Raw genomic sequence first — 27,947 nt, forward strand, 5'->3', positions numbered from 1 at the left:
AAGGTCAGACTGTCTGGTATGCCAAAACCCTCCACCTCCAAGTCTAGCAGTCACATGATTGAGAACCTTATCACATGACATGTCACATGACCATGAACTTAGGACAATTGATTGCCCTTCCTGGTCTATGGTTCTGCTGTAAGTGTATGTCTTCAAAGTTTAAGATCTCTAAGTATTCATTCTACATATCCATGTATTGCCGAACGAGAATGATTTTGAATCTTTTTGGGGTTGATTGGGTTTTTGTATGGCTAAGTTAAGTATACTTTTTAACTTTAACACCATGAATCAAATTATAAATTCACTCAAAATATTCAGGGCATCATCAGATCAAACATTGAGTGTCTGCTATAAACAAAGAACCGACACAACATCTGCAATACAACTGTGCCATTGCAACATCTCCGACAACATCAGACAGTAAACATTGTCGCCAATGTATCCACCGGCGATGTTCTGGATACACATCACCACCAACAACAATCAGCAGAGGTTACAACAGTAGTCACATCATTCAGAAATAGCACCACCACCAACAACAACCGCAGCATCAGCGACATCAAAGGACATCACAACAACCTGTCGCAATGATGCACACTGCAAAATAGTAATTGTCTCACATCGCTTCCTCTGCGAGTCTGACGACCAAATTAATGTTCTTTGTTTCGAGTTATGACGTCAAAGCGTTCCCCAAAATATCAATTTACCAATTATCCTCCTTGATCGAAGATCCTACTCCCCCTGGTGGTCAATGGGTGAGTCACTCGCGTACTACTAAACACTGGAAGTGTCTTCTGGCAATGTGTGTCATCCTCTCTCTCCACCTCCTTTCCCCAATAGCAGACGTCTTCCAATTACTATTGTCTGGCCTGCTTCGCAAGTACTATGGCTATTTCCTATGGTCAGTTTGAGAGAACTTTGACAAAAGGGACTGAAAATTACTCGATTCTTTTTTAGTCCTATTTGATTGAGATAAACCAAATTCAGAAATCTCAAAAAAGGAAATATGGTGTATTTTTAAAATGTCTTCACTAGCAATGTTTTATTTTTGTTTGTTTGCAAAAGACAACCATCTAGAAGACTACTGTTTTCTGATTGGTTAATAATAGATGGGCGGGGCTTGTTTTTCATTATTGGTTGGATATTGTCACTAATTGTCTGTATTTGAATGTTGTATCAATGATGAAATGAGCATCCTTGTAAGCTACAACAGTTGACATGTTTATCTATATGATTTACGTCAACATATTTTGATATTAAAGGAGGAATAAAAGTAAAAATGGCATGTACAATCTGCGAAATTCTGCAAAACTTCCGCAAATGTAAAAGAATATTGAAGTCAATACTTCAATATGTTTCTAAAAAAGCAAGAACTCTTCTATAATCAGTGTAGGATAACATGGATTGTTTTTGCAATTAGTATCAATGTCATAATTTTCACTGAGGCAATAGTATTTTTTTCTGTCTCAATTTTACAAAATTCACGTGTCTTAGCACACGTAGTGCAGTTATTTGTCATGAAGAACACCTCAATTTAGAGTGGGAGGGCTTGCTGAGATGACCTGGCTACAGAACAACTCTGATATACAAACGTAGATGAAACACAATGCTGATATTGACAAGCTAACAAGGTAGTGAGTCATCAGCGACAGGGAAATGTCATCTGAGCTATGTCAGTCTTAGAGTAGGAAGTCGTCTCGCGTACCTCTCACCTGACGGATGTACCGGTACATGTTAGTGTTGTATATTGCAAATATCACATGGTAGGTTAACATAATTTATCAAGTGTTGGATATTGCAAATGATACAATGTAGATGTAGCATAATGTATGAAGTGGTGTACATTGCAAATATCACATGATAGATGTAACATATAAGTGTTGGATATTGCAAATGATACAATGTATATGTAAGATAATGTATGAAGTGGACTTGTATATTGCAAATATCACATAGTAGATGTAACATAATGTATCAAGTGTTGTAATTTTGCAAATATCACATAGTAGATGTAACATAATGTATAAGGTGTTGTATATTGCAAATATCACATGGTAGATGTAACATATAAGTGTTGTATATTGCAAATATCACATGGTAGATGTAACATATAAGTGTTGTGTATTGGAAATATTACATGGTAGATATAACATAATGTATCAAGTGTTGTATATTGAATGTATGATGGTGTGTGTGTGTAATATTAAACATCCCAACAGATATGCACACAGAATCCAGGCGATCTACACTGCTTATAAACACCTGTCACTTGCAACTATCACCACCCAATCAGCTGGTCACATTCCAGCACGTCATGCATTATCACAACATGCATCATTCCTCAAATTACAACAGTCATAATTCAAAAATAAGAATTATATTTATCTCAGTTAAAAGAGAACATCACCGTGTCAGTAGCTTGTCATGTACATGTGTGTTTCACTATGTAATCATGAAATACACAACCTCTGCAGATCGGATTTGATACATCACGTACATAGCAGTTACACCATATTTATTTCTTATTTGTGATGCATTATACAGATCCGGATCTTCTATAGTGCGTCGGTTGCAACAAGGTTAGCCCTGTTACTGATGACGCAGGTAGCATTCCAGAAAAACACAGCTGTCAATCAAACCAAACACTGGGTATTCTACACCACAAGTTCAGCTCGCACACAAATGTACATTTCAAGGGAGAATTCTATTGCTAGGGGTACAGGTTTATGATGATAAAACATGTGGACGCGAGGGCTGTGGGTTGTTAGTGGTATGGAAGGGCAGAGAGACACAGCTTAATCAAACTTCACTCAAACTGCACTATAGCTAGATAACAACACGTCAGTCTGTGACATGCGCTCATGTCAGTATGGATTTCATGGTCAGTCTTAATTCATGAGTGCAATAAGGTTCAACATGAAATGTTGTTTTCACATGAGAGTGAAATTGCAATTGATGGGTTGATTAGATGCTCAACAAGAAGGCGGCTTCAGAGACTGAATGAGGGAACAATGTTACATCTAGATTGTGAAGGGTTTCATATGATTAACATGGTGCTTCAAGGAAGACATTGATTCATGGAGATAGTGCCACATTTAGTAGGCCATGTTACATTTATTCTTTCTCCAGTCCATCCAGCCAATATATTAGATTTTGTGGGTCCACAGTCCACAAAGGATTTACATACACTCTGCCAGTTGAAAGTCCTATACTATACACAGATATAATAGCTGTAGCAGCAAACATTTCTTGGATTTGAGCCAAGAGCTAACCCCATTCTTAGATCTTTTTATCCCAATTATTTATTGCACAATTATTATCAATCCTGTTCAACCTTGCTCAGCCACAACCCAAGACCCATAACACTGCAGTAAGTTGGTCAATGTTAACAAGGTGTTGTGTAAATCCCACCGCCTTTGTGAAAAACCCATTTCCCTGCAAACCACAAGATGACCCAAATTTCATAGAGGCACGCACTCTGAGCTGATAGTCAGCTGGTTTAGGTAACAGGCAGCGGTCCTTACACACCCACACACAGCCTGTCCCGGGCTGCTTCAGTTATCAGCAGTACACAAAGTATATCTGGGTCCTGGCAAGCTACCACTGGGCTACCTCCTACGATAAGTCAAGGTCCAACTAGCTCGACTAACCCGACCACGAGCTGCTGTTGCAAGATCAACTTCTGAAACTACGACCCGAGAAACCTGTCACCCTGAAATAACTTCCCTGTGAATTTCTATCTGAAAACTTTTGCTTTTTCAAGCTCATATTATTCACACTGGTGAGTGAGTGAGTGAGTGAGTTCATACTGGTAAATGAGAGAGTGAGTTAATACTACTAGTGAGTGAATTCATACTGGGGATAAGAGAGTGAGTTGATACTAGTGAGTTGATACCAGTGAGTGAGTTGATACTAGGATGATAAAGGGGGCCAATGTAGGTTTCGAATCACCTTGTTTAAAATGGGTGTCATTGGTGCACTATGTATTACAAATCCACAAATACACTCATTGCCTTAAACATGTTACAATATACTTGATAAAACAAGCCTCCAGGGAGGCTCAAGTACGCGAGTTTCACTCAAGCATGAGCACAACAGTTTCCTTCGGTAACACTGAGGCCGATCTGTGAAACTATTGAACTGCAGTTTCAATCTGTATATTTCCCAGTCTATATATTCACTAGTTGTGCGGTACAGTCATGTTTGAATCAGCATGCTGGATAATTCAAGACACAAACAATATCTGAATTCCCTGTAGACGCAGGTTATGGATCTTGTCATATAAACCTGTAGTGTTGCAGCCACAAACAGGGAGTACATTTACTTCTCACAGTTTAGGTATGCAAGCACTCTGGGACTCTATGAATAGGCCTATTGTTTAAGAAAATCAATAGGCCGTCTATCATGGTTTTAGAAGCACTGTAGAGAAATGCAAATAGGATGCCATTGAATTGTTGCATTACGATCATATTTGCTTAATATTTCCTAAAAGAAAATAGATAGATGACTCAGTTATGTTAAGTTCTTTATTCTGTTTGAAAGTTTCAGTGAAATAAAATAATTTGACTCTTCAAACATATGACTGAAGGCCTCAGATCGATTCACTGCAGTTTCACGTCTGCTTTGATTGTGAGAACGCCAGCAGACGCAGGATACCATAAATGGGCTTACAACTGATTGAGGTAAAGTTGCATGGTTGGGAGTATTACGCAAAATCTTTGTTTTATAGGAACATAGATATGCTGCCATGTCAAATACACACAAAAACATAGAGAACATCGCATATTACCAGCAAAACTGGTTTTATCATCTTCTTGCACTGCCACCCAACCTTCTCTTTCACGTCATCACTGCCCTGTTTTCTACATACCACCCACATTCTCCACTATCACCCCTCCCCACAACATGCTTCCTCCCACCATCACATCACCTTGTCCTCTCACCATCCACCTCTACAACCACCTTCCTTCAAATCCGTCACCTCTAGCTTACAACTCCCTCACTTTTTGAGATGTTCTCTCCTTGCACTCACTAAGGTGTAGCTCCACACATCAAAGCCTCCCCCTCCCCAGGCCTCTAACACTTCCTCGTCCCACTCAAATCAGGTTCAACTGATGTACAATGTGCAGTATACTCCAACTGGTGTATAATGTGTACTATACTCCAACTGGTGTATAGCGTGCAGTATACTCCAACTCATGTATAATGTGCAATATACTCCAACTGGTGTATAATGTGCAGTATACTTCAACTGATGTATAATGTGCACTATACTCCAACTGATGTATAATGTGCACTATACTCCAACTGGTGTACACATGTACTTTCCACACATCTTGTATTGATCAGCTGTTGGGTAGATGAGTCGTTCCTGATCGACCTACGCAGAGTGACATCATTCCATATAGTCACCAGACCTTATCCACTGAGTTCATCACAACAAATGGACAAAAAAACACTGCCTGTGCTTCCATATCAATTGACTGACTGGTTATGTACACTGTTCTCTTTGTGGGTCCACTAACCATGAGCTGGGGTCCTCTAAACACGCTCTGAATACAAATCATTGAACTGAACGCACTGCAGGCAGATCCAGCCACCAGTACAGAAGCTCTCCCACACAGGGACATCATGACGTCATGAAAACACACATCATGTACTGAAGCAATATTGAGCTCGATGAAAGACAATAAAGACACAAATTTACTTTTACAGGAATACCCAAAATCTGCACACACTGGCTTTCATGGAAATGACAAAACAGTTTCCGCTCATCAGTTTTAATGGAAGTATCTAAAAATGTCAGCACAAACTGTCAATGAGAATACCTAAAAGTGACCATATATCAACTTAAATGGCACAAGTAGAACTGAAATTGGTAATGAAATGTTTCACAAATCTGCTTCTACAGGATATTGTGTAACAAAACAATACTGAAAAGTGTATATTTCTCAACAACGAAACAGGAGCCATTTCTCAGCTAACATCATGTGTGACTGGACAACTTGCTTCTCTGAAGAATAGGTTAATCAGGACTGTCAACTGATTTATGGCCGACGAGGTACATGACCAGAATGTGTATCGCCTGTTTGCTCAGAAACAGTGGAGGCCGTATTTGTTCTACTTTTCAGACATTACTATCAATATCTATTATAAATTACTGTATAGTTTCTTTAGAAAACATCTGTCATGCTAAGAATTTTAATTCTGTTCTAAAAAAGAGCAAGAGATGTTGCCATAAGATCTGTGTTTAGAAATGGACTTGGGTCTTGTCTTCTATGAAAAGAACAAACTTTTTTCCAAGGACAAAGGAAAAGCTTTGCTTCCTCTGTCCCTCACAGGCATCCTTATCTCCAATCCCAAAACCAAAATATTAAAAAAATATATCATGAAGATCAATTCTTATGGAAACCCCTCATTCCATCACTCTTCCTCCAACATGAATAGAAATGAATCCCCCATCCAAAACTGATTTATGTTTCAGATCCTTTACCGCACACCAAGCTGATAGCAAGTTGTTGTGGGAAACAATCTTATCAATCCCATCCACCTCTATCCCTCCTCCTCCACCTTATCCATTCATCACACCCTCACCCTTACCCCCTAGGCTGAACAACAACTATCAATACGGTGTCAGTCCCTTCTCCCAGCCCCCAACCCCAGCCCCAGACCCTTCAGGAGGAAGCTGCAAGCATTTCTCTTCTGTCATAAACACACATCAAACAGGGATCAATTCCCCAAGCTTGACCAATGCAGTGGTCAGCAAGCAACAGCCTCAGTGGTCACTAATCAGCAGAGGTTCACCTGGGTTGCCTCGAAAGGTCAAATTCCTCCAGATTTACGTCAATGGCTGTCTACGGAATCAATACCTGTCATTGAGGACAATACCAACACACGCTAAATCCTTCAACCTCAAAAACAAGCTGAGTAAAACCCTGTATGGCTGTACTGGCTAGACAATAAGCTGTTACAAGCTCAGGTCAAGCTTGAAAATATATCCTTTGGTTGTGGTCAGCTTGTTTGGGTGGACCAAGTTGGTGTTTGGCACTGATTCGAGACCTCCTCCTAGGAGTGCATTCCTGAATCGATTGTCCAAATTTCCCCTCGTTCGGGTCGGACTTAAAATATTCTGGTTACCTCCAGGTCAACCATAAAACAAACAGTGACCTTTTTCATTGATGCATCAAGACCTTGAGGTCCTGCACTGCTTTAAATATTCGACCTTTGTGGTATGCACTTTAATAAATCAATCCAAGTACCTGCGACAGGCCAAAGAGTCATCGGAAAATCCAATGTAAATCTGCTGCGGTTCAATCTGTTTGAATGTAAGTGTTTACAAATTTTGATATTTCAAAATCATTTAAAATTGGAGTAAATGTTCAAACTGCCCTGGAGAAAACCTGTGAGTTAACAGAACACTGACATCAGTGACATTGCGTCTTGTATAATGGCAGTTTCATGTCACGTCGTCCTTTCCTCATCATTGATTTACACACAGCAACAACTGTGAAAAAATTAGTCCTTTCAACAAATACAAGATTTGGTCTTCAGTAGCAGAGCATCTCCAAAATCAGAGTGAACAGATCAGCAGAAAATCTTGAATAATGCATCAGCGTTGTAAAACAGTTATCAAACATTCATCACTTATGACAGAATCATTACCAAAATACACACAAGGCAGTGCCATGACAGCAGCCTGCCACCCCTCCATTCTTTCCTTAGTGGACTCAACCAAATCATTATCATGATGTGAATGAAGGCAAGCCTTGGACAAAGGAACAGAGGCAGGGGTCACAGGACACAGTGCAATCAATACTCTCATCAAGTGCATGCTATGTGTGACTGGCACCACAGACAATGAACAATGAAAGTGACCATTTTCAAGACAAGCTCCGCGATGTAACACTGAAATGGTGCTTTTTAAACTGATTATGTATGAATGAGTTTTGTCGTAGTACTATCAATGTCAAAAGACGGACGATGTTACTGTTATGCCTTCTGCTATGTATTCTTATACGAATACATACTAACCTGCAAATATTACCAACTATACCTATCACACACAAAAATCATAGGCATTCTTCTTAAAACAATATATAAATTGTCTTCCACATAGATAATATAAACTTGTTAATCTACATGTAATATATCTCCATATCATTACTGAATCATAAAATATAAAAAAAGTGAACTTGAAAGCAAAATACTTAAACAAAAAATTAAGAGAAAGGCTTTTTAATTATTATTTTCAGAGATACTGAATATAAACATACTTTACTTACAAATATTGAAAAAATGTAACTCTTATTTTCAGAAATATTTATTGTTTTCTTCAAGGGAGACATCATGATTGGTACAAGGCATAGTGTTTTTAACTTTGACATTCAGACAAAAAATCAGATGGAGATTAGGTGATAAGAGATGAAACACACTTGTGCCTCTGATTGTATACCTTTCATATTGTTGTCGTTTACTCTGAATAAAAAACAGTTACAGATGATGCAATGCAGTAACAAGTTGACACACCAGTATTAACTATATTCTCAACGATTCAAACCATTCTCCACCCAATATGTACAAGAACTCACAAATTCTATGGAAAGTGGAAACTCGAGCTCATCTTATGGTCGAAACCAATCTGCAAATTATCAACAAGAACCCTGAATCATTGGCAATTTTCTTGCTGAAAATGTCAAAAGCCAAATGATTATTCAAAACAGTCAGCTTCTTGCGAAATGTGCACTATGTCTCTTGTTTAATCATGGACTTGTCACACAAGCATCTTGATGACCTATCACTTATGTGCACTTTATGGAGCTGGTCCAATAAGCCTATTTTAGCAGCCAATCGAGGCAGCAGGACTCACTTGCCTCAGGTGGATGCCAGTTGGCTGGGACGGATCCCGACAACACTAGGTGATCTTGTCATCCATTCTGGGTCAGTGCTGACGTAAGCACAGCCTGAAAAGTGTTATGAATTTCACAAGAAACTTAGCCCAGAATCTCTGGGTCTCACTTCGCTGTGGGTAAGGCGGTAGTCAACAATTCAATGAAGCTGTCTGTTTCTCGGAAGATCGCCCTTCACTGCATCAATTTTCTTTCCTGTCCACCTTTCCACTCTGCCAACCCAAGCACTCCTTCAGACTTCCTCTTGTGTAATTTTGCCACTCAAGTTTTCCTAACATTTCTGCCGCCATGGACATTATCCAGTACTTTTTAATGGGAATTATGACCTTTGTGTATCTGTGTGATCTCATACAGAAATGAACACACTCCTATAATCTATTTTGAATCACTTCTATCTTGATGGTTGTTTTTTTTGTATTTGTATTATGTACAACGCTGCAATGAATTCTTCAGATCCTAAAGCAAATTTTACTGTCCAAAGTTTAGTCAACCCAGTGACCAAGTTACATTATACAGTCATTCCTTGCAATAACACTCTTTGCGATACCGCTGGATTAGGTTAAACTGAATATATATGACACAAAGCATCCCTCGCAATAACGCTCTTTGCGATACCGCGGATTAGGTTAAACTGAATATATATGACACAAAGCATCCCTTGCAATAACGCTCTTTGCGATACCGCGGATTAGGTTAAACTGAACATATATGACACAAAGCATCTAGGGCTCCTTTGCAATAGTTCCAGATAGTGTAACAAGGGTAGATTCAGTGTCCTCAAATATGTTTGCCATCATGCAAACAAAGCCTATATCCAAGAAAGCCTATGCAAGTCTAGATTATGTGGCAAGTCTAGATTACCACTGTTATGAAAATGAAGACAATCTCTGGGCTACCTTTCATTATATTTGGGACTATAATTTAGCTGTTGATCCTGTAAAATATGTTTATTTCAGGAGGAGGAGATGCAGGAAAAACTGAATTTATCCAAACAATGATCTTATCTCTATCCGATAACTTATTTCCTTTCCATATCTACCTGATAACACGCCTCCAACCGTGTGGTCCCTACGTTGTCCCTACCTACGTCACTTGTAAATAAATATTCAATCACTGATAATCTCTGACACAGATAATCTCTGACACAGGACTTATGACGTTTTGAAAATGACAAATTCATATCACATGTACAATATCAATAGGATATACTAAAAATAACTCACAGACATCACTGACATTCTAAATTATCAAATTACCCAAAAACCCAATTTTTGATGGCACATGCGTGTATGATTTGGTAAAAAATCCCCAAATTTCATTCTGACATTCTTCAGTGTCGTGTTTGACGTCAAAGACATATTATTCCGTCATACAACCATTAGCTTCAGGATCTCGCTGAGTGACACTTCAGTAGTAGGCTTCCTCATGAATAATGAAACAGACTATAAGAGGATCGTCCATCAATGAAGCCTTGCTGAAGACTCTGACGTCATACAACCAGTCTCAGTGGATGTGTAGAACTCTCAGTCACTCACTGTTCCAATGCTGACTCCATTAATAACAGGTAAACACTCTGATCATAAAACAAGGCATGTCTTCAGGGGGTAGTTCAGGGAATGACGATTCGGCATTTTTTAGTCGCATTTTTAAAGTGCAACCGAAAACACTGGCTCATTAGGCACGGTGTCAAAAACAAGTGTGACCTTTTATGTCTCCAGGACTGATTTGACGAAATCACCACACATTGATCAGGACATTAAGAATTGGAGAAATATCCGTCTGCGTTCAGTTACAACCTGAATTGAATTAGTTTTGTAACATAGTAATGTTTTCTTTAACTCAATTCACATCATCTCACATATAACATGTCAGTTTTGATTACCACATAAAATATCTCATATTTGATAAGTTAAAAGTCCTATTGATTGTAAAATATCATGAAAATCATATTTACGTAGCTTACCTACATTGTATAACAAACCATATATGGTCATACTACTGCCAACAGCCTATAGGCCTGACAGCTGTCAAAGCTGGTATGTCATACATACTGTAACACCAAGGTAACACATGACATGCCCTGAACATGCGTAACTAAAACATTATAGACCAGAGCATACCATTAAACCAGTCGGTGAATCTGTTGCTGCTTGTAAACAGTTTAGTGAGGCAAATTTAATCGATTACATCCAGAATAATATTGAAGAAATGACTACATTTTATGACCTCAAAGTGACTCATACACTCTAGCAATACGATGTGACAGTAGATCAACAGAGGGAGTTAATTTCTAAATCATGATGTTCATACAATGGAAGAATGCCGAGCAAAATATTGACAAGTGCACAGCGTGCGTCATGCACTTACTCTGTGCAACTCAAATCTGATGAGAGGTTTGACATATCAACGGACACAAAGTCTAATTTTGTTCTTGACAGGTTTGTTATCATGGTATTTTTGAACATTTACTATTCAATAAAGATTTATAATAGTTGGATTGTGTTAAACATTAGCGCTGTAAAGATCCAGGTTAGAGCTGGTCTTCAGCAATCCATACTTGTTCTAAGAGGCCACTGACCGCCTCTGTGGTGTAGTGGTTAGAGCGTCCGCCCGAGAGCGGAAGGTCGCGGGTTCGATCCCCGACCGCGTCATACCAAAAGACGTTAAAATATGGTACTTGCTGGTCCCTGCCTGGCGCTCGGCATTAATGTGTACAACAAGGACTGGTCGGCTCGGAGTCAGTATAATGTCTGAGTGGGGTATTCATGCTTCACTGCGGCATGGTATCTCAGTGGGCTAGCACTATAAAACCAGCATCAGTCTGAGCTAGTACAAGCAGCCGCACATACACATACACACGCATGCACGTTGTCATATGAGTGAAATATTCTCAAGCGCAACGTTAACCCAATTTCACCTCACCTCACCTCTAAGAGGCAACTAACAGGATTGGGTGGTCAGGCTCGCTGGCTTGGTGGATGCATGTCCTCTGAGCTCAATGGTGCGGATCAATGTTCATGATGTCACTCACTGGACTGTCTGGTCTAATGGGGATTATTTACACACAGCCTTAATAGACATGGAATATTGCTGAGTGTGGTGTAAAACCACAAACAATATATCAACACATATACATTATTTTTTGTTATTCATTATGCTTTTATTTTTGCGAAAATCCTGGATGCCTAATAAAAACTTAAAAAGAATAAACCTATACACATTACAGTTATTTGTATCAGAATCTGACTTTTTAAGATATGAAATGCTGGCCTTCCATTCTTGAGACAGCAAGAAGAGTAGATCTTTAAGCTCAACAAGCTTCTATATACACATAAATTCTGCCATACGCGCTATCTCACTAGTTTAGCTATGTTACGCCATAGGCCATCTACTAAAATAACATAAGCTTAGGCTGGTGGAACACAAACCCGCTATTTATCTAAACACAACTGCGGTTTCACAATCTTGGCAATGTCAAACCACAATCCTCACTTGGAGGAAAAAGTGTTTCGGAGTACATCAAGATAATATTGGACTGGGACCGGCAAGTATAGCTGGATGTGTTTGTTAATAAATTTGATAGCCTTCCATGTTTGTATTGAATTTACTAGGCTGAGATTTCAACATATAGGACACTTTACCAAAGATAACATTAAAGAAACTGAGAAGATAGCGTAGGGCTGAAGAATGTTTACTATGTATTGAGCATAATTTTATTCCCTTTTTGGCAATATTCCAACCAGATCATAGTAGAGGACACTAGCGCCACTTATTGTACCCATGTGGGGAATCGAACATGTCTTATAATATTAGCCAATTCTGTTTTGCTTCTTAAAACAAAATATAATAATTTCAAGCTAAAAACAAATAACTAAAAATTAATAACAAAAAGGTCTGTGTATTAGAATCTGTAAACTGTAAAACACTGATTTGATAAATATGATAATGTACCAGCTAAAATAGATGAGAAACACATTTTTCAACTTGGGCATGAACAGTTCACTTAAATTCCTCAATGTCAGTCATTCCCATTACCAACACAAAAGCATATCAAATTCCCATATCATATTACTAATACTCTGTATCATTAAACAGAGGATGCTTGACAACTTATACATTAAACTGATGAGTTCAGTGTGGGACCAATTGTATTTGTTGGTATTCTTGGTTGGATGAAAATATAAAGTGCTTGTTCTGCCTCATCTTGTTTCAATAAAATAAAGTCATTCTGCCCTTATAAGAAAAGTGTGGCAAGAAAGACACATGTAATTTCATGAAGCCCCATACAAGTAACGAAGGTAGTGTGTCAGCTGTAATTGTAATTTTTCTCAATTTCTCAAACCAATCAACATTGTCAGCATATGTTTGTATCATATGTACCCGTCCCATCTGTTCAGGTGTATATTAATGTTCAAGGTGTAATCGTCCATACCTGTCAAGGTGTAATCGTACATACCTGTCATTTACAGGGTGTGTCAGGTACGAACAGGTGAGGAATATCACCATGACAAATCCCCCCGCCCCACCCGTACTGTCTGATCACATAGATAAACATATGTCACCTGTGTGAGTGACAGCTTGCATGGACAAACATCTATTTCATTGTATTGTTCATGCAAATACATCTCAAGACACGTGTACTTTTAAATGTTGATATTAATAAAACATGCCAGTGAATGTTCATATCTGCTGTAAATTATTAATTTCATTTCTTAAGTACTCATTCATATGACAAATGCATCAGAATCTATTGCACAAAATAGATATGTTCATATCCTGTATCCTAAGTCCTACTTGTATTTGAAATACCATTATATTTCCTACTGTATCAAAATGGCAGTTCCGCTGAGCTCTTCAGCCTCTCCCAGTTTTCACCTAATCAGTTCATTCAAAGTTTGAAACCATGTTCTAGTTCAGAAATAAACTTTCGTAATGAATTCTTGCTACTCCCACCCAAAGCCCTTGTACCACTTCTAAAGAATTGCTTCTTTTGTACCGGTTGAAAGAAGGTCATTATGAAACACATCATCGTAGCTTTTAAAAGTCTCGCACATTGATCTTGAAATAAATGCCATCATCCCACTACTCCCAGAATATATTTCCAATACCACCTTCTCTACCAGGAATAAATATCCTTATCCGCTTATCTTGCAAAACTATATATAATTTTGACCTACATATTCAAGATTGCAAAAATTCTAAAATCAGCACTGCTCGTAGTCATTACGTCTTCCCCTTACCACCAAGTGCTTTAACAATTTCGGATCAATGAAAAACGCTCACACCAGGAAGATGTTTTACCATCTCCTGTCTCCATCCCATTTGTGCCAAATCAATGCTCTATAAATGGTCGTAATCCGCATGACCGCCATTGTGTAAATAGTAAGGATGGGTTTTCTATTTCGAAACTTGGCTTGAATACTAGCAGAACAAGGGATCTATTCCAAGTGAGTATTGATGAACCATCCTCGCTCTATAACCATTTAAGTTATAACAAAACCCTCATATCAATTGATTAATTCTTTTTTTTAATCTTTAGCAAATAATGGTGATGAAGGATTATCATGCGATCCTTTCGACAACCATAGGAAAATTATTGCCTAACTTTGTATTTCAATCAAGGTCAAGGTCAAAAGATATCCTAGTTTTCTTCATCATGTCAAAAAGTGATTCATAAATCTAATAGGAGGGGCACTGCAAATTGTGTTGCTGAGTTGTGTCCCTTGGCGTGAAAGAGCCTGTGATCATGAGTTTGAATCCCAATTTGCGCTATAATGTCTCTAGGTGTGTTGGTACCATACCTGTGTTTGTTGGTTTCACCACAGTGAGAGATGTCTGAGACCTGGCATCACTTCCAACAAAGACGTTTACGTATATACATCTTTGCTTCCAACTTCCTTCCACCATAAGCCGACACTCCCGGGATATATTTGGAATATTATATTATAACTGGTGATAAAGTCTCCCCCCTGCATATAAATCAGGGGTGTAATTACTTACACATCGATCTGTGTCATTTGTACAGATTCTAGTGATTAGTACCTCACCTAAATCGTTACAAACATTCCGTTTGTTCCATTTTTCTCAGTAATGGGAAATATTGAACCTATCGATAATATCTACCTAACCACTTTCATTAATCATGATTTCTTTTACCACGCGGTCCTGGAACAATGATCGTATCTAAGTTAAAATCAATTTGGGCCGTTCCATACAACTGGGTCAATCTGTATTCTAACACTTGTAAACTTTTTACGAGTCCAGTCCACCTCTATTCCATCAATATACACTTGATTTTGGGGGGTTACCTCCCTTTTTGCGCATTCGGAACAGTCCTAACCCCATTTATCTATCGCTGACATTTCGGTAATGAATTCTTTCGGAGGATTTTACCATTCTCCAATAATCATGCGGGCATTTTATCAACTTTTTCTCCCTAAAAGTCAATTAGAGTCACGTCTGGTATTTTATCCGATCGAATCTGGTCCTAGCATTTACGTTTCTTCTAAACTATAGGCCGACTTACGTGATTCAAGAATCGTTTTTATTGATTGAAGGACACTTTTGGTATTGTTTCAGAGTAGTGACCTTTGATCAATTTTTTTGTCATCAATGTATCTTCGCTGGATTTCTTTTCGAGTAATCAAACTAAATGAATCCTGTCGCGTTTCGTGAGCAAGGGTTTGCGATACATTCATTATAAAAAATACTTCGGGGACTTTTTTATTACTCATAAGAAACAGTCAAGTTCAATGAATACTACTTTTAGGAAGAATCGTGTCACTGAGAATTAGATACCTCTTTATCAGACACCAAATCACCAATGGTAAATTACCAATTCGTCCCACGTCATCGGTGTCTAGAACAACTACGTAGTTACCAGTCTTAACCGCATTCTGGTAAACCGAAGGAATATTTCACTCCGCGACTTACGTTTTATTTGAAGGTCTTTACCTGTTTTCGCCCATCCAAATAGTTACGTACAACGTCTGCAAATATATGCAACACTTTTTATACGCCCAGAAGAGACCTGAAGTACGGGGAATGTTAACCCTTGCACGCTCCACCCTATACAAATCACTCCTCCCTGGTGATGGGTCGCATCTGTCTGTGCTCTCACGAGCTAAAAAATACACCTCGTAACTTCAAATGTAAAGACAGGATACAAGTCTAGTAAACCCAAGGCAGACGCTCCACCGCTTCTGCTTGTGTACCTGTACCAGAAAGTAGAACTTTCACATGCACTCGGCGAGTTACTAAGAAGGGAGGAATGCCAAAAGGTTGTCTGTCGTCTGCTCAGGGGGAGAAAAACCAGATTTGTTCCTGCAAACCGCACCTCGTAAAATATGCAAGACTGCATCAGAAGTAATTTTTATAGGAACGAAAGGTGCAACAGATTTATCTACATCAGCCGCTTACGTCCTCTGGCGTAAGAGCCGACCAGGGCTGTCATGTATATCATTATTGTTTGAAGCTATTGCCATGGGTTAGACCACTAACGTACATGAGTTCCTGCGGTACTCCATCATCTTCCCACGATGGCTATACTCGTCGCATCTGCGTTACATATGTAGACACTCGTGGACTTCTTTTAATATTCTTCAGCAACCGTAACTCAGTGTGGCCAAAATAACACACTTTTCATTAGCCCACATGATCATAATATAACCAAACGCCTGAGGTCGGCAAACGCGGCGTGTTGAATTCACAAGAAGGATGTTTTCTCATAACAATTCACCATGTGGATAAATGCTTAGGGCGTACATATATTTCTTTTGTCCCAACGCGTGTCTGACATACTAACATTATTTGGAGAATACGTGTAGAGAAGATATGACTCCCTTCAAAGTTTAAGGAAAATAATACTAGCACACACAAACAAAGGTATAGGACAAGTAATACAGGTTTAAAATTGGTTTTCGTGGATGACTATTGAAACCTACTATCACACAATATCTCCTATTGAAGACAGGTGTCAAATGCCCCAGAAGACACCTTGCGCTTCTCACAGGTGCGAAGGGACTGTTGACCGCTTTTAGCTTAAGGAATGTTAAGACGCATCGTCTGTTGCGTGACGTGGCGAGGGCGTTCTTTACCTGCACCGGAATAGACCCGTTGTATCCAGCCTGTGTTTGACACAGGTAAATGGCCGGTAGAAGGAAGCATTGCGGTTTTCTGACGCCTTGTATTTCACTGACATTTTACACGGCCTTCAAACTCCAACACACAATAGACGACGCTTCAATTTGAGGGAATTCTAGCCAAACGTGAAAGGCTTTGTCAGGGGTGATCCTTAAGAGCAGATTAACTGGAGACTGTGTCCTTTAAGTTGTGGTAGTCAGCTTGATCGGATATCGTAACATCATACATCGAAATCAATTCTAATGTACGTATTTGTGACGTGACACTCGGACAAAGTGGCACTCCTTTTTATATATACTGACTGACTGACTGAGTTTGGTTTTACGCCGCTTTTAGCAATATTCCAGCAACATCACGGCGGGGACACCAGAAATGGGCTTCACACATTGTGCCCATGTGGGGATTCGAACCCGGGTCTTCGGCGTGACGAGCCAACGCTTTAACCATTAGGCTACCCCACCGCCCCCTTTTTATATATAGCTACTGGACATACGTGTATTTGATAAGCGTTTATCTTGGAATTGCGCTGCCCTGGGAGTCTATCCGGCTCAGTATAGAGTTGATACCCTGTCGGGGGCGTCCCTATCAGGGGCGTCTTCCGGCAGTAACGCGTCTTCGTCGGCCGTCCAGATAACAGCAGTTTAGGGAAATCTTGTCCAGGTGTTCGTTCACCGAGTCCCAAGCAACATGTTCCACATGAGCACCGACAAGAACGATCGGTGGATATGTAAGGACCATGTATTATACTTAACGTACCATTAGGCATTCCAAAGAAATTAACACCACTGACGAAGATCGTTTTCATTACGATGACATGTAATACCACATTTTAGTCACACAACTTGAAGAAGAAGAATACTCTTACAAATGGGCTTTGTCAATACCGTCACATAAAACAAGTTCTAAAAGTTTTATTTAACCACAAAATTGTAAAACGTCCAGAAACGAGCGTACAGAATGCAACCACAAGTAGGTCTGGATAGCCCAGATGTAATCGAGAACATTTCTGGCCGCGAAAAAATGGCAAGCGTGGGCTGTTTTGTGAGTGTATTTTGGGAGCCGACCCACCACCGACACCTGTGCGGTGCCAAGGCACTACGAGAGGACATAACACTTTGGCACGGAGCTTCTCGAACATGCCCCGAGCGGTTAAACAACAGGCAAGACAACATTAAACCAAGGTAAAGATGTCCGGTACTTGGTAGCGGACCCACCAGTCTCGGAAAAACTCATCAAACACGGCCGTTCACGTCGTTGCCACGTACCTAACGGCGAGCCAGGGTCATCGTGATCTTGCGAAGCCATCATCTGGCTAATGTATCTGTAAGTTCATTAGTTCTGGGAAGACTATTAAAGACTGACCGATGTTACCGCTTCAAAGCTTGTCACCGCTGTAATTACAAAAGATGGGAGCCTAGCGTGACACGTCGCGTTATTAAGGCTGAAGAATGGGACGGAAGACTTGACGGGAAAACGTGCACGAAAAACGTAGAATGAATCAGCGCTTCGGATGTGTGATCACTGACTAAACATACCAGGGCCAAATATAGACCCAGCTACACTTTCTTGAGATTGCATTAACTATCTGTTTCACGTGGGCCTGATCGCTGCGGGAGGTGTGTATGAGGTATCTATACCCCCTAGGCGATCACGATTACTTTACTACAGTTTGCCAGGACACATCAAATGCATTGATTAGCAATATACTCCCGTAACGGTACACTACCGGCCATGCCTCACCTGGTGTTAACTATATGCTATGTGCACGTCATGGTTAAGCTACATGAACCTTCTCACACAACGGTACTACAGCAATGGTTGCGAAGGTTATTACGAAAACACGTGAGCAATGTTACGACCTAAACTACTTAGAGGAATGCACTTCAAGAACCACAGCCTCTAAATGAAAATGAAACTCATATGCCATTACTTTAGTTCATGAGCAGTGGATGATAAGAGTCGGGGAGAAGTTTGAAGGAGGTTTAATATGACATCCAAACCAATAACACATTTGAGACCGAATAATATTGACTGGGAAATAGTTTATGAAACATTTTACACAGCATGAGTGAGTGTAAAGTTTTGTGGGAGAAAAAAACGGGGGTGGTTCTGTTCCTTGACGTTCATTTCACTTTAGTGACAATAATTCACTTAGGTATGACACTGTCCAACCATGAATCATAAGCGGCGAATCTGGAATTCGAACCCGCAGGTGTAGTTTATATAAAGGGACATAACTCCGTGCAGCGAAATATGGCGCTTTGAAGGCTGACCGCTTTGTAGCGCTAGAAACAGATAAACTATAAAAACGTACTTTAACTTAGAATACACATCAAGTACATGCCTGAACCGGTCACAGTTACTAATCTAACGCCCACGTCCATTCAGCGCAGTCGTGCCATACGTATCTAACGATAACTGATATATACCACTAATCTAAGTAAGTGTCTATCCGAAGTCCACTAGACGATATACATGTTAGGCATTTTACAACACATACTCTGAATACGGGCGAGACAAAAGTCAGACATTCAACAAATGATAATGTGTACATTCTATAATACGAGGTTTCGTCACTTGCAATACACTCGCTGTAGTATCAATGTACTTCTTTGGTTTCATATAATGGCAATCTGGTGATCGAACTCCACATCTAAAGTGACTGACATATCCGATCAATACTTTAAGTGACATTGGAAGCTGTTGTATTACCGAAACAAAGCGGACATGGATTTCAATATTCTTTCAAAGCGATATTTCGCGACAGGTGCTTGTACCATTATCAAGCAAGTGATATCTATATCGAGCGTTTCACTGAAGGAATAAAAACGTTGAAAATCATAATTCCACTGTATGTTCAGGTACAATGCCATGCAGCGTCCGGTCGTTTAGGTGCTGCAGTTCGCCGGACAGAGTTGCGTCCCTTGGGCACTCCAGAAACCTGAGATTGTGGGTTCGAATCCCGGTTTGCCGGATTATGTTTCTATGTTTGTCAGCATCATACACGTGCTCGTGGTTTCACCAAAGTGGTAAACGTTCTGCATCGCTTCGGGATTTACTCCCACATAAAACAGATCGCAGTGAACTGAAATATTGGTAAAGGCAGTGTTAAACCCAACTCACTCAATCACTCATTCACTCATATTCGATAGATGAGCACGGGACAGAAAATCATTTTTATTCTAAATCCAAGGATATATTTTAAATTAAATCGATTAAAACATTTACTCCACTGGTTTTTGCCTGTTCACGCCGATGACGGGTGCATGCCCTTCTTTTCACTCACTGAAGCATTCTCAAAGTTCATAGCACTTCAATTAAATACTACTACCCATAAGACAGGTTCGGGTTGTGACCTACCAACCCGTAAAGTAATGATAAGCCTTGCTCCAAGGCTGTACTAGTGCATATATATAGTAATTTCATCCTTTAAAGAAGCAAGTCTAGATAAGCGGACAGTACGCACTGAGGACCCCAGTCTGTTATTTATATTTTTGTTAGAAATTATCATTTAAACTATTATTTATTACCCTGGAGACTTGTGCAAGTCTACGTGATAACGTCTACTGCCATATATGTAATGCGCCGACAAGCCACAGCTATGAACGTCGTACCTATAACGGAACGCTTTCGACACGATTTGACCTACAAACCTGACCTACATTCGAACGTACATTGACTACAGTGGAAATCGCGCTGATATCAGCCGTAAGACAGCACTTATCACCCACCTACACGAAGAAACACCACCAAGATGTGTCGCAAACAACGGAACACCTGAGCAATGACGAAAAACATCGTATGACGCACCGAATTAAAGGGGACCTTGAATCATACTGCATACGTATATTGCAACATATATACTCATGAAAACGAATAACCGAACACATGAAAGTACTAGTGTATAGCGTTCCTTTATTTACTCCCAGAATTTCACCCACAGTGCAATACATACCCTGTGAAGAAACCTGGAAAAGACTGAGTTTTGGTTTTACGCCGCTTTTAGCAATATTCCAGCAACATCACGGCAGGGGACACCAGAAATGGGCTTCACACATTGTACCCATGTGGGGATTCGAACCCTGGAAAAGAATAAAGGAGCACTTGTAGTTTAATGTGTTCCCTTATTCGTTTCCATGAGTATATTACGGACCTGTCCTGTGAAAAGACCGATTCGTATTTCGATGGGTATTCTTTTTAGCCGTGTTAGTTTGGTGGTTCTATTCAGACTGAATTCGATTCTGCCAGTGAATATACCTTTCAAATGGTTGTATGGACCCACTTTGCCATATTTTCTTTCAGTGTGAGTGAAGGATATAACGCTGATTATTAGGTGTACCAGTCATTGCCATCTCATCCGATCGGGTACCCCTTCATTGCTGTATATGTACATGTATATGTGCGTGCTTCCTACAAGCGTTTGTGCTGACATTATTGCTAAGTCATTAACAGTAAGTGTTCCGTGTGAACTACGGGGTTGGTCGATTAACTACAGCTGAAACATTCCCCAGGAAATCGAGACGCGAAGATATACGATATAAATAATGCTGTAATTGTATAAATGCCAATACGTTTTATACAAGTGATGACAGCGAGCTCCAGTACCCACGCAAGCCTGTACGCGACTTCACAAAGACTGTCTACTCCAACGTTTGTCGTCAATTACTATACAGAGTACTGTCGCGGTCTACACAAAGACGTCATCACACGGGGAAGTGGGTCTAAACGCTCTAGTTTAACTTCATACTGCGCAGTTGACCATCTCGCAGCCCTACCCTGCAACACACCCGTTCAGACCCAAATGAAGTTGGAGGTGTGGCGTCAAAGCCGCCCCACACGTAGATATGGTACAATTTCCAGGAAACAGTATCTATTACGTAATAGGTGTTACCAGTGCATACACTTTGAACAAAAGTTTACTACATTTAATACGATTGTACTTATGAAAACCTTTCCCGCGAATTGAAGTCTATGGTTGTTCAAAAGTCAAAGTCATGTTTGCCCATTTCTGGTGTTGATATTGCTGGAAATTGCTAAAAGCGGCGTAAAAAGAAATCTGCAAAACGAAAGAAATCTGCAAAACGTCTGACAAAGTGAGAACTCCATTCTGCAGCTAATGGTATGACGTCAAACTAAGCATAATCTGTTATTTTTGTCAATATTTGCGAAATCGATCAATTATTGTTCCACTTGCATAAATTACTCGATATATAGTGGGCAACACGTGCACTGACAACAGCTAAATATCAGCTGGTGCTGTGACATCACCCAACCATCCTTAATTAATCATTAGCGTGATTAACAACAAACGAGTTCGGAGATACGTCAGACACTACACCACTGTAAAGAATCCATACTAGCCGCCTACAACGCATCCAGCTTCGAGTGCAATGACCCGTATCCGTGAGGTCTGCGCTTTGTCATTGTGTATGATCTCAACGTTCATTAACCGCCTGCTCAAGTTCCATCCCTTCCCAGGGGAAGCCGAGATCTTGGCACGAGGGGGTGGGGACGGCAGATGCGCCTTGGCTTTCTTCCCCATTGCCAATATTCTTCACAGGCGAAAACTGGGTGGAGTTGCTATTCCCTTTGCTTAATTTGTAACAGTGGGACCGATTGCCACATTGAACCATCTGCAAACATAACTGATATTTTTAGGGGTAATTCTGTATTTGTTCCATAAGCTTAGCGCATGTAGTTCCTTGAGCGGATCGCCGTTTCGACTGGTGCTTTGTTAGCTCGACGCAGCGACGTTATATAATGAATGAAGTTCTACTAGTGACTGTGTCATTGATCTATCCCTGTTACAACTGTTCAACGCATCGTAGTAAAGTAATGCCAAGCTGGGCGCAGGAAGCGGGCAGAGAAATCGCTTGCAAACTTCTCGCGTTTGAACAAACAGAATGGGGAGACTTTCCCCAAATTTACACACACACGCCCATGGGTTACTGGTGTACTCACAGGGCTGTCCCCACAGTGTTTGCAAGGGAGGTCAACAGTGCAAGCGAAGAATGGACACCGAAAACTACAATGGTGCCAGTGTGGAGATATTGCAAACATGCATGTAACTTACTTGTTTTTGAATAGTAGATTAATCCTCTCCGGCGGAATCCGTATCTTGCGAGCTATGGCCACTTTCAGTCCATGCACAGTCTCAACTGTGGGCACAATCACTCGAACGGAACCTCCGGTCGTGGGGCAAATATATAACTTTAGTTGACCAGGTCGAGCGTTCACGCTGTTTTGATTAGCCATTCGGTTCACCGTTATTTCCTCTTCAGCCATAACGCCACTTATAAGTACCAGAAATATGCAGGAATTAAAAGAAAACGAGAAAAGTCCCTTTTGTTGTTTTGTTTTCAACAATACATTCGAGATATAAACACACCCGCCCCCCTTCTATCAGTGACGAGCGTCTGACGCCTGAGTGTTCATAGCGAAGAAAGATCTTTATGTAGTCGGGCGATCGACCAATCAGAATCGGGCGAATCCATTGTGGTTGCGTGGGACTCGTTGATATGAACAGCTTATAGCACAGCATATACATCAATGTTCTAACTTATTTCTAAGTTAAAAGCGACATATTTTCATATATTTAAAATATTGTCTTGAGAGGAAACTATCTAACGAATGTTTCTGATTAATACAACGTTTGTAGTCCTTTTTGTAATCGTCCGAGATCGTTCCTCGAAGCGCGACACGGGTTTCCTTCCGTCAAAGGATGTAATGTTTACATTCGCAACTAAATAATTTCCGAGAATAACTGTCTCAACTCTTAACCCATCTGACTTCACGCGATACATATGCAACTTGATAGGTTACACATGTCAACAAATAAAAGTGCAATCTTATCCTTGACGATTGTTTCAATATTTAAATCATATAAGGAAGGACGCTTTTCCGTAAACAGGTCTCAGGAGGCCCTGTGGAAAAAAACATTTCTTGAAAGTACAAAAACTCTTTTTTAAAAAACCAAACCTTGTTAACTGGAATCAAAATCATGATTATCGGAATAAACGCATAAATTAACATCTTAAGCTTCATGTTACTGATTATTCACTTAATAATAATAATGGCCATTTATAAAGCGCCAGTTTTCACACACTTGTGCATGTTCAAAAGGCTAACACATTATTACCCCGGATAACCCAAGCTGCCTGTTATGCGCTGGAAGTTTATAGAGTCATATGACTTATCCCACCGGGTACCCATTTTCTGCTGGGTGAATAGAGGCAATTTTGAACAAATTAACTTGCCTAAGGTGAGACCACATGTATCACATGCGCTTCGTTGTGGAACAGGACTGAAGTCCTAGAATCCCTTAGCTACCAAACACGGTCACCCATCAAGGGACTCGCCGCGCCCAAAGTTGCATAACTTCAAATGATTTGTGACCTGAGCTCGATGCACAGGACCACACGCCACCACTCAACTGAATGTTAAGTGAGTCAACGATATTGCTCAGTCGATGATGATAGGACATTTGATAACAAATCCATAATGACCAGAAATTATGAATTGTGCATGCTTGAAAGATATTTAACATGCAGATACGGCACTGGAGTTTCTGTTCAAGATATATTTATATTAATCATTCCTGTTGTATTTTAACAGTTAACATAAACTGACGGACAAAAGAAAGTATATAACTATGTTTGACGGTGGCTATAAATATAACAAACACAAAATGGCGATTCAAAGGTGGTGTATTTAACACGGGTGTCATAATGGACCTTATGTTTGCAGTATGCAGTGACTGTTTTCAGCCTTGTATCATTTTGATAACCTTTGTTAACCTCTGATAACGGTTGACCGCCAGTTCATAATCATAAATAAATGAGTCGGTATTGGTCATGATGGTTGTCGTGCTTTAGATTTTAAGGGATCATGATCGGGCATGGCGTAGGGTTCAATACTATACATTGTCGTGCTGTGTAGATTTTAAGGGTTCGTGCGTGCGTGCGTGCGTGCCCCAGGCGATGCGTGCGTGCGTGTCATAGCATTGGTTAATCCCCAGGCCTGTCATTTTATCTGGGCTCCTTAAAGTCTTCACCAAAGCTGAACTGGGTTACACTCGTACTAGCCAGATGAACTTCATTGAATATACAAGGAGTTACTGATAAGTTCTGATACGTTCATACAACATGATGTACATTTCAACACAACCCCTTTAATTGTTGATACAACTTTGATAACGGTATTGGAGGGATTTTATCCTAGTTTCGTAAAGACCTTCTCTTGGCTGTCCAACTTGTTCTCCGCGGCTGCTGTGACGTAAAAAAAATTAGTCGAAATGGGTTCCGACTTCAGAGCTTTCATCATATTTGGTAACAGATGGAAGTTTGACAGAGCCAAATCAAGAGAATACGACGGGTGCTGAAGTAGTTCAAAGGCGTACTCGATGATAGTAACCATGGTAATGACTGGTTTGTGCTTTGGTGTTTTGTCTTGATTCCCACGTCTTTTAGTCTTAATTTTACAGCGCAATTTCCTCGGTAGTGCTGCATAGTATGCTCCATTTATTGTCTGGTCTTTCGTCCTGTTTTCAGGCCGCCATTATGACAACTTCGTTATGCCCAAATAGCAACGAGTCCATAACCTTTCCAGTTGATGGAACAATCCTTGCCTTCTTTCGTTGTTGTGATGACAAATGATTCCACTTTTTTATTGCTATTTGGTCTAAAACTGACAGTGATGATCCAAGGTCCCATTCATTGTCAAAATCGTTGAATAAACATTTATGGATTAGCTCCAAACAGAGCTAAAGTGTCATGAGACACGTTGTGCTTTATGTTGTTGGTCAGATGTCAGAAGCTTCAGAACCCAGATATTTGCTTCAGTGTCGTTTCTGTGATAATGAAATTTATCATCCAAAATTGTGTTCCGTGGGAGATATTGCTTGTGTGAGATCAAACGATATCTCCTGTTTTGACAGTAGATTTTGTACAATGCCCTGACAATGCTATGACGTCATGAACTTAATGACGTCACAAGGCTATGACATCGCTGCACTGCAAGTCTGATGGTAGTACGGTCTTCAGAGATGTACATTTTTCATCGAAAACTAATGAAGAATGATTTTGATGATAAATACAATCTCACCCTCATGTCTTCTGATATCAGATGTATCAACACTGGTTGATAAAAGTAAAAATATCTTCGGCAAGCCTCGGACATTTATAACTTTATCAACTCGTGGTGATATATTTGATATCAGAAGACATGAGACTGAGATTCTCTATATACTGCTGAATATACCAGCAATCATGACGCCCTCAATCGCAGGTCGGTCTTCTCTAGTGCTAATGACGTCAGAGGCCTACTTTTCAGTGTTGTATACATATCTTCATGGATTGCTTTTGATGTTAAGCCCGTTATCGCAAGTACTTGATCAATGCACGGTACTCAAATTGATCTCTTTTCCAAAGGTCACAAACCCATATATATTTGACTGACTTGTAACACCTCTTTGACATGATGCAATGTCCACAACTAAGGAGTTCGCTTTTACGCAATGTCTTCTGTAATGAGTATCACAACCTATCAATCAAGTAGTAGCATCAGTAGTAGTAGCAGCAGCAGCTGTAGCAGTCGTAGCAGTAATAGTAGTAGCAGTTTCAGCAGTAGTAGTAGTAACAGTTGCAGCAGTAGTAGTAGTAGAAGTAGTAGCAGTAATAGTAGTAGTAGTAGTTGCAGCAGCAGTAATAGTAGTTGCAGCAGCAGCAGCAGCAGTATTAGTAGTAATAGTAGTAGTAGTTGAAGCAGCAGTAGTAGTATTAGTAGCAGCAGTAGTAGTAGTAGTAGCAGCAGCAGTAGTAGTAGTGGTAGCAACAGCAGTAGTAGTAGTGGTAGCAACAGCAGCAGTAGTGGTAGTAGTAGTAGTAGTAGCAGCAGCAGCAGCCGTAGTAGTAGTAGCAGCAGCAGCAGCAGTAGTAGTAGTAGTAGTGGTAGCAGCAGCAGTATTAGTAGTAGTAGCAGCAGTAGTAGTAGTAGTGGCAGCAGCAGTAGTAGTAGTAGTAGTAGTGGTAACAGCAGCAGTATTAGTAGTAGTAGTAGCAGCAGTAGTAGTAGTAGTGGTAGCAGCAGTAGTAGTAGTAGTAGTAGTAGTGGTAGCAGCAGCAGTAATAGTAGTAACAACAGCAGTAGTAGTAGTAGAGGTGGTAGCGACAGTAGTAGCTGCAGTAGCAGCAGGAGTAGGAGTAGTAATAGCAGCAGCAGCTGTAGCAGTAGTAGAAGTAATAGTAGTAGCAGTTGCAGCAGCAGTAGTAGTAGAGGTGGTAGCGACAATAGTAGTTGAGGCAGCAGCGGTAGTAGTAGTAGTGACAGTAGTAGTAGTAGTAGTTGCAGCAGCAGCTGTAGTAGTAGTATTTACAGTAGTAGTAGTAGTAGCAGTAGCAGCAGCAGTAGTAGTAGTAGTAGTAGTAGTTGCAGCAGCAGCTGTAGTAGTAGTAGTTGCAGCAGCAGCTGTAGTAGTAGTGACAGTAGTAGCAGCACCAGTACTAATCACAGTAGCAGTAATCGTATTACTTGTAGAACCAGTGAGTGAATGTAGTTTTACGCTGTTTTCAGCAATATTACAGCACTATAATGGCAGGGAGCATGACACCAACAAGGCCGCTACAGCTGACGCATTAACACATGCTTCACGGAAGCGTGCACAGCACCTCTAGATAAGGCTACTCTATCTCTCGCATTTCCCCGTATCTAAATACAAACAAACTTGCAAAATACAAACTTGCAACATTAATCCACACATATACTAAGATAAACACGAATGCTGTGACAGTTCAAACAAGACACCAACCCCTCCCTGCCCTTGTCCCAATATCTGTCATCACATTTGAAAAACGCTTCACCGAATGCACCTACAGGCCTGTCCGGTTCAGTTGACAGAATAAT

General features: G+C 40.2%; 1 protein-coding gene across 1 annotated transcript in view; it reads right to left on the reverse strand.

The window, feature by feature from the left end:
* LOC124285909 (midnolin-like) overlaps positions 1-23,460 on the reverse strand; it is a 46,211-nt gene extending 22,751 nt beyond the window's left edge. The window contains exon 1 of the mRNA XM_046722191.1: positions 23,122-23,460. Within this exon, the coding sequence (XP_046578147.1) occupies positions 23,122-23,333 (212 nt within the window). The 5' untranslated portion in view covers positions 23,334-23,460. The remainder of the gene's footprint in view (positions 1-23,121) is intronic.
* Positions 23,461-27,947: the final 4,487 nt, after the last annotated feature.

The sequence above is a fragment of the Haliotis rubra genome, unplaced genomic scaffold (genome assembly GCF_003918875.1).
Source record: "Haliotis rubra isolate DU_JTF1 unplaced genomic scaffold, ASM391887v1 Scf37, whole genome shotgun sequence".
NCBI classification, from domain to species: domain Eukaryota; kingdom Metazoa; phylum Mollusca; class Gastropoda; order Lepetellida; family Haliotidae; genus Haliotis; species Haliotis rubra.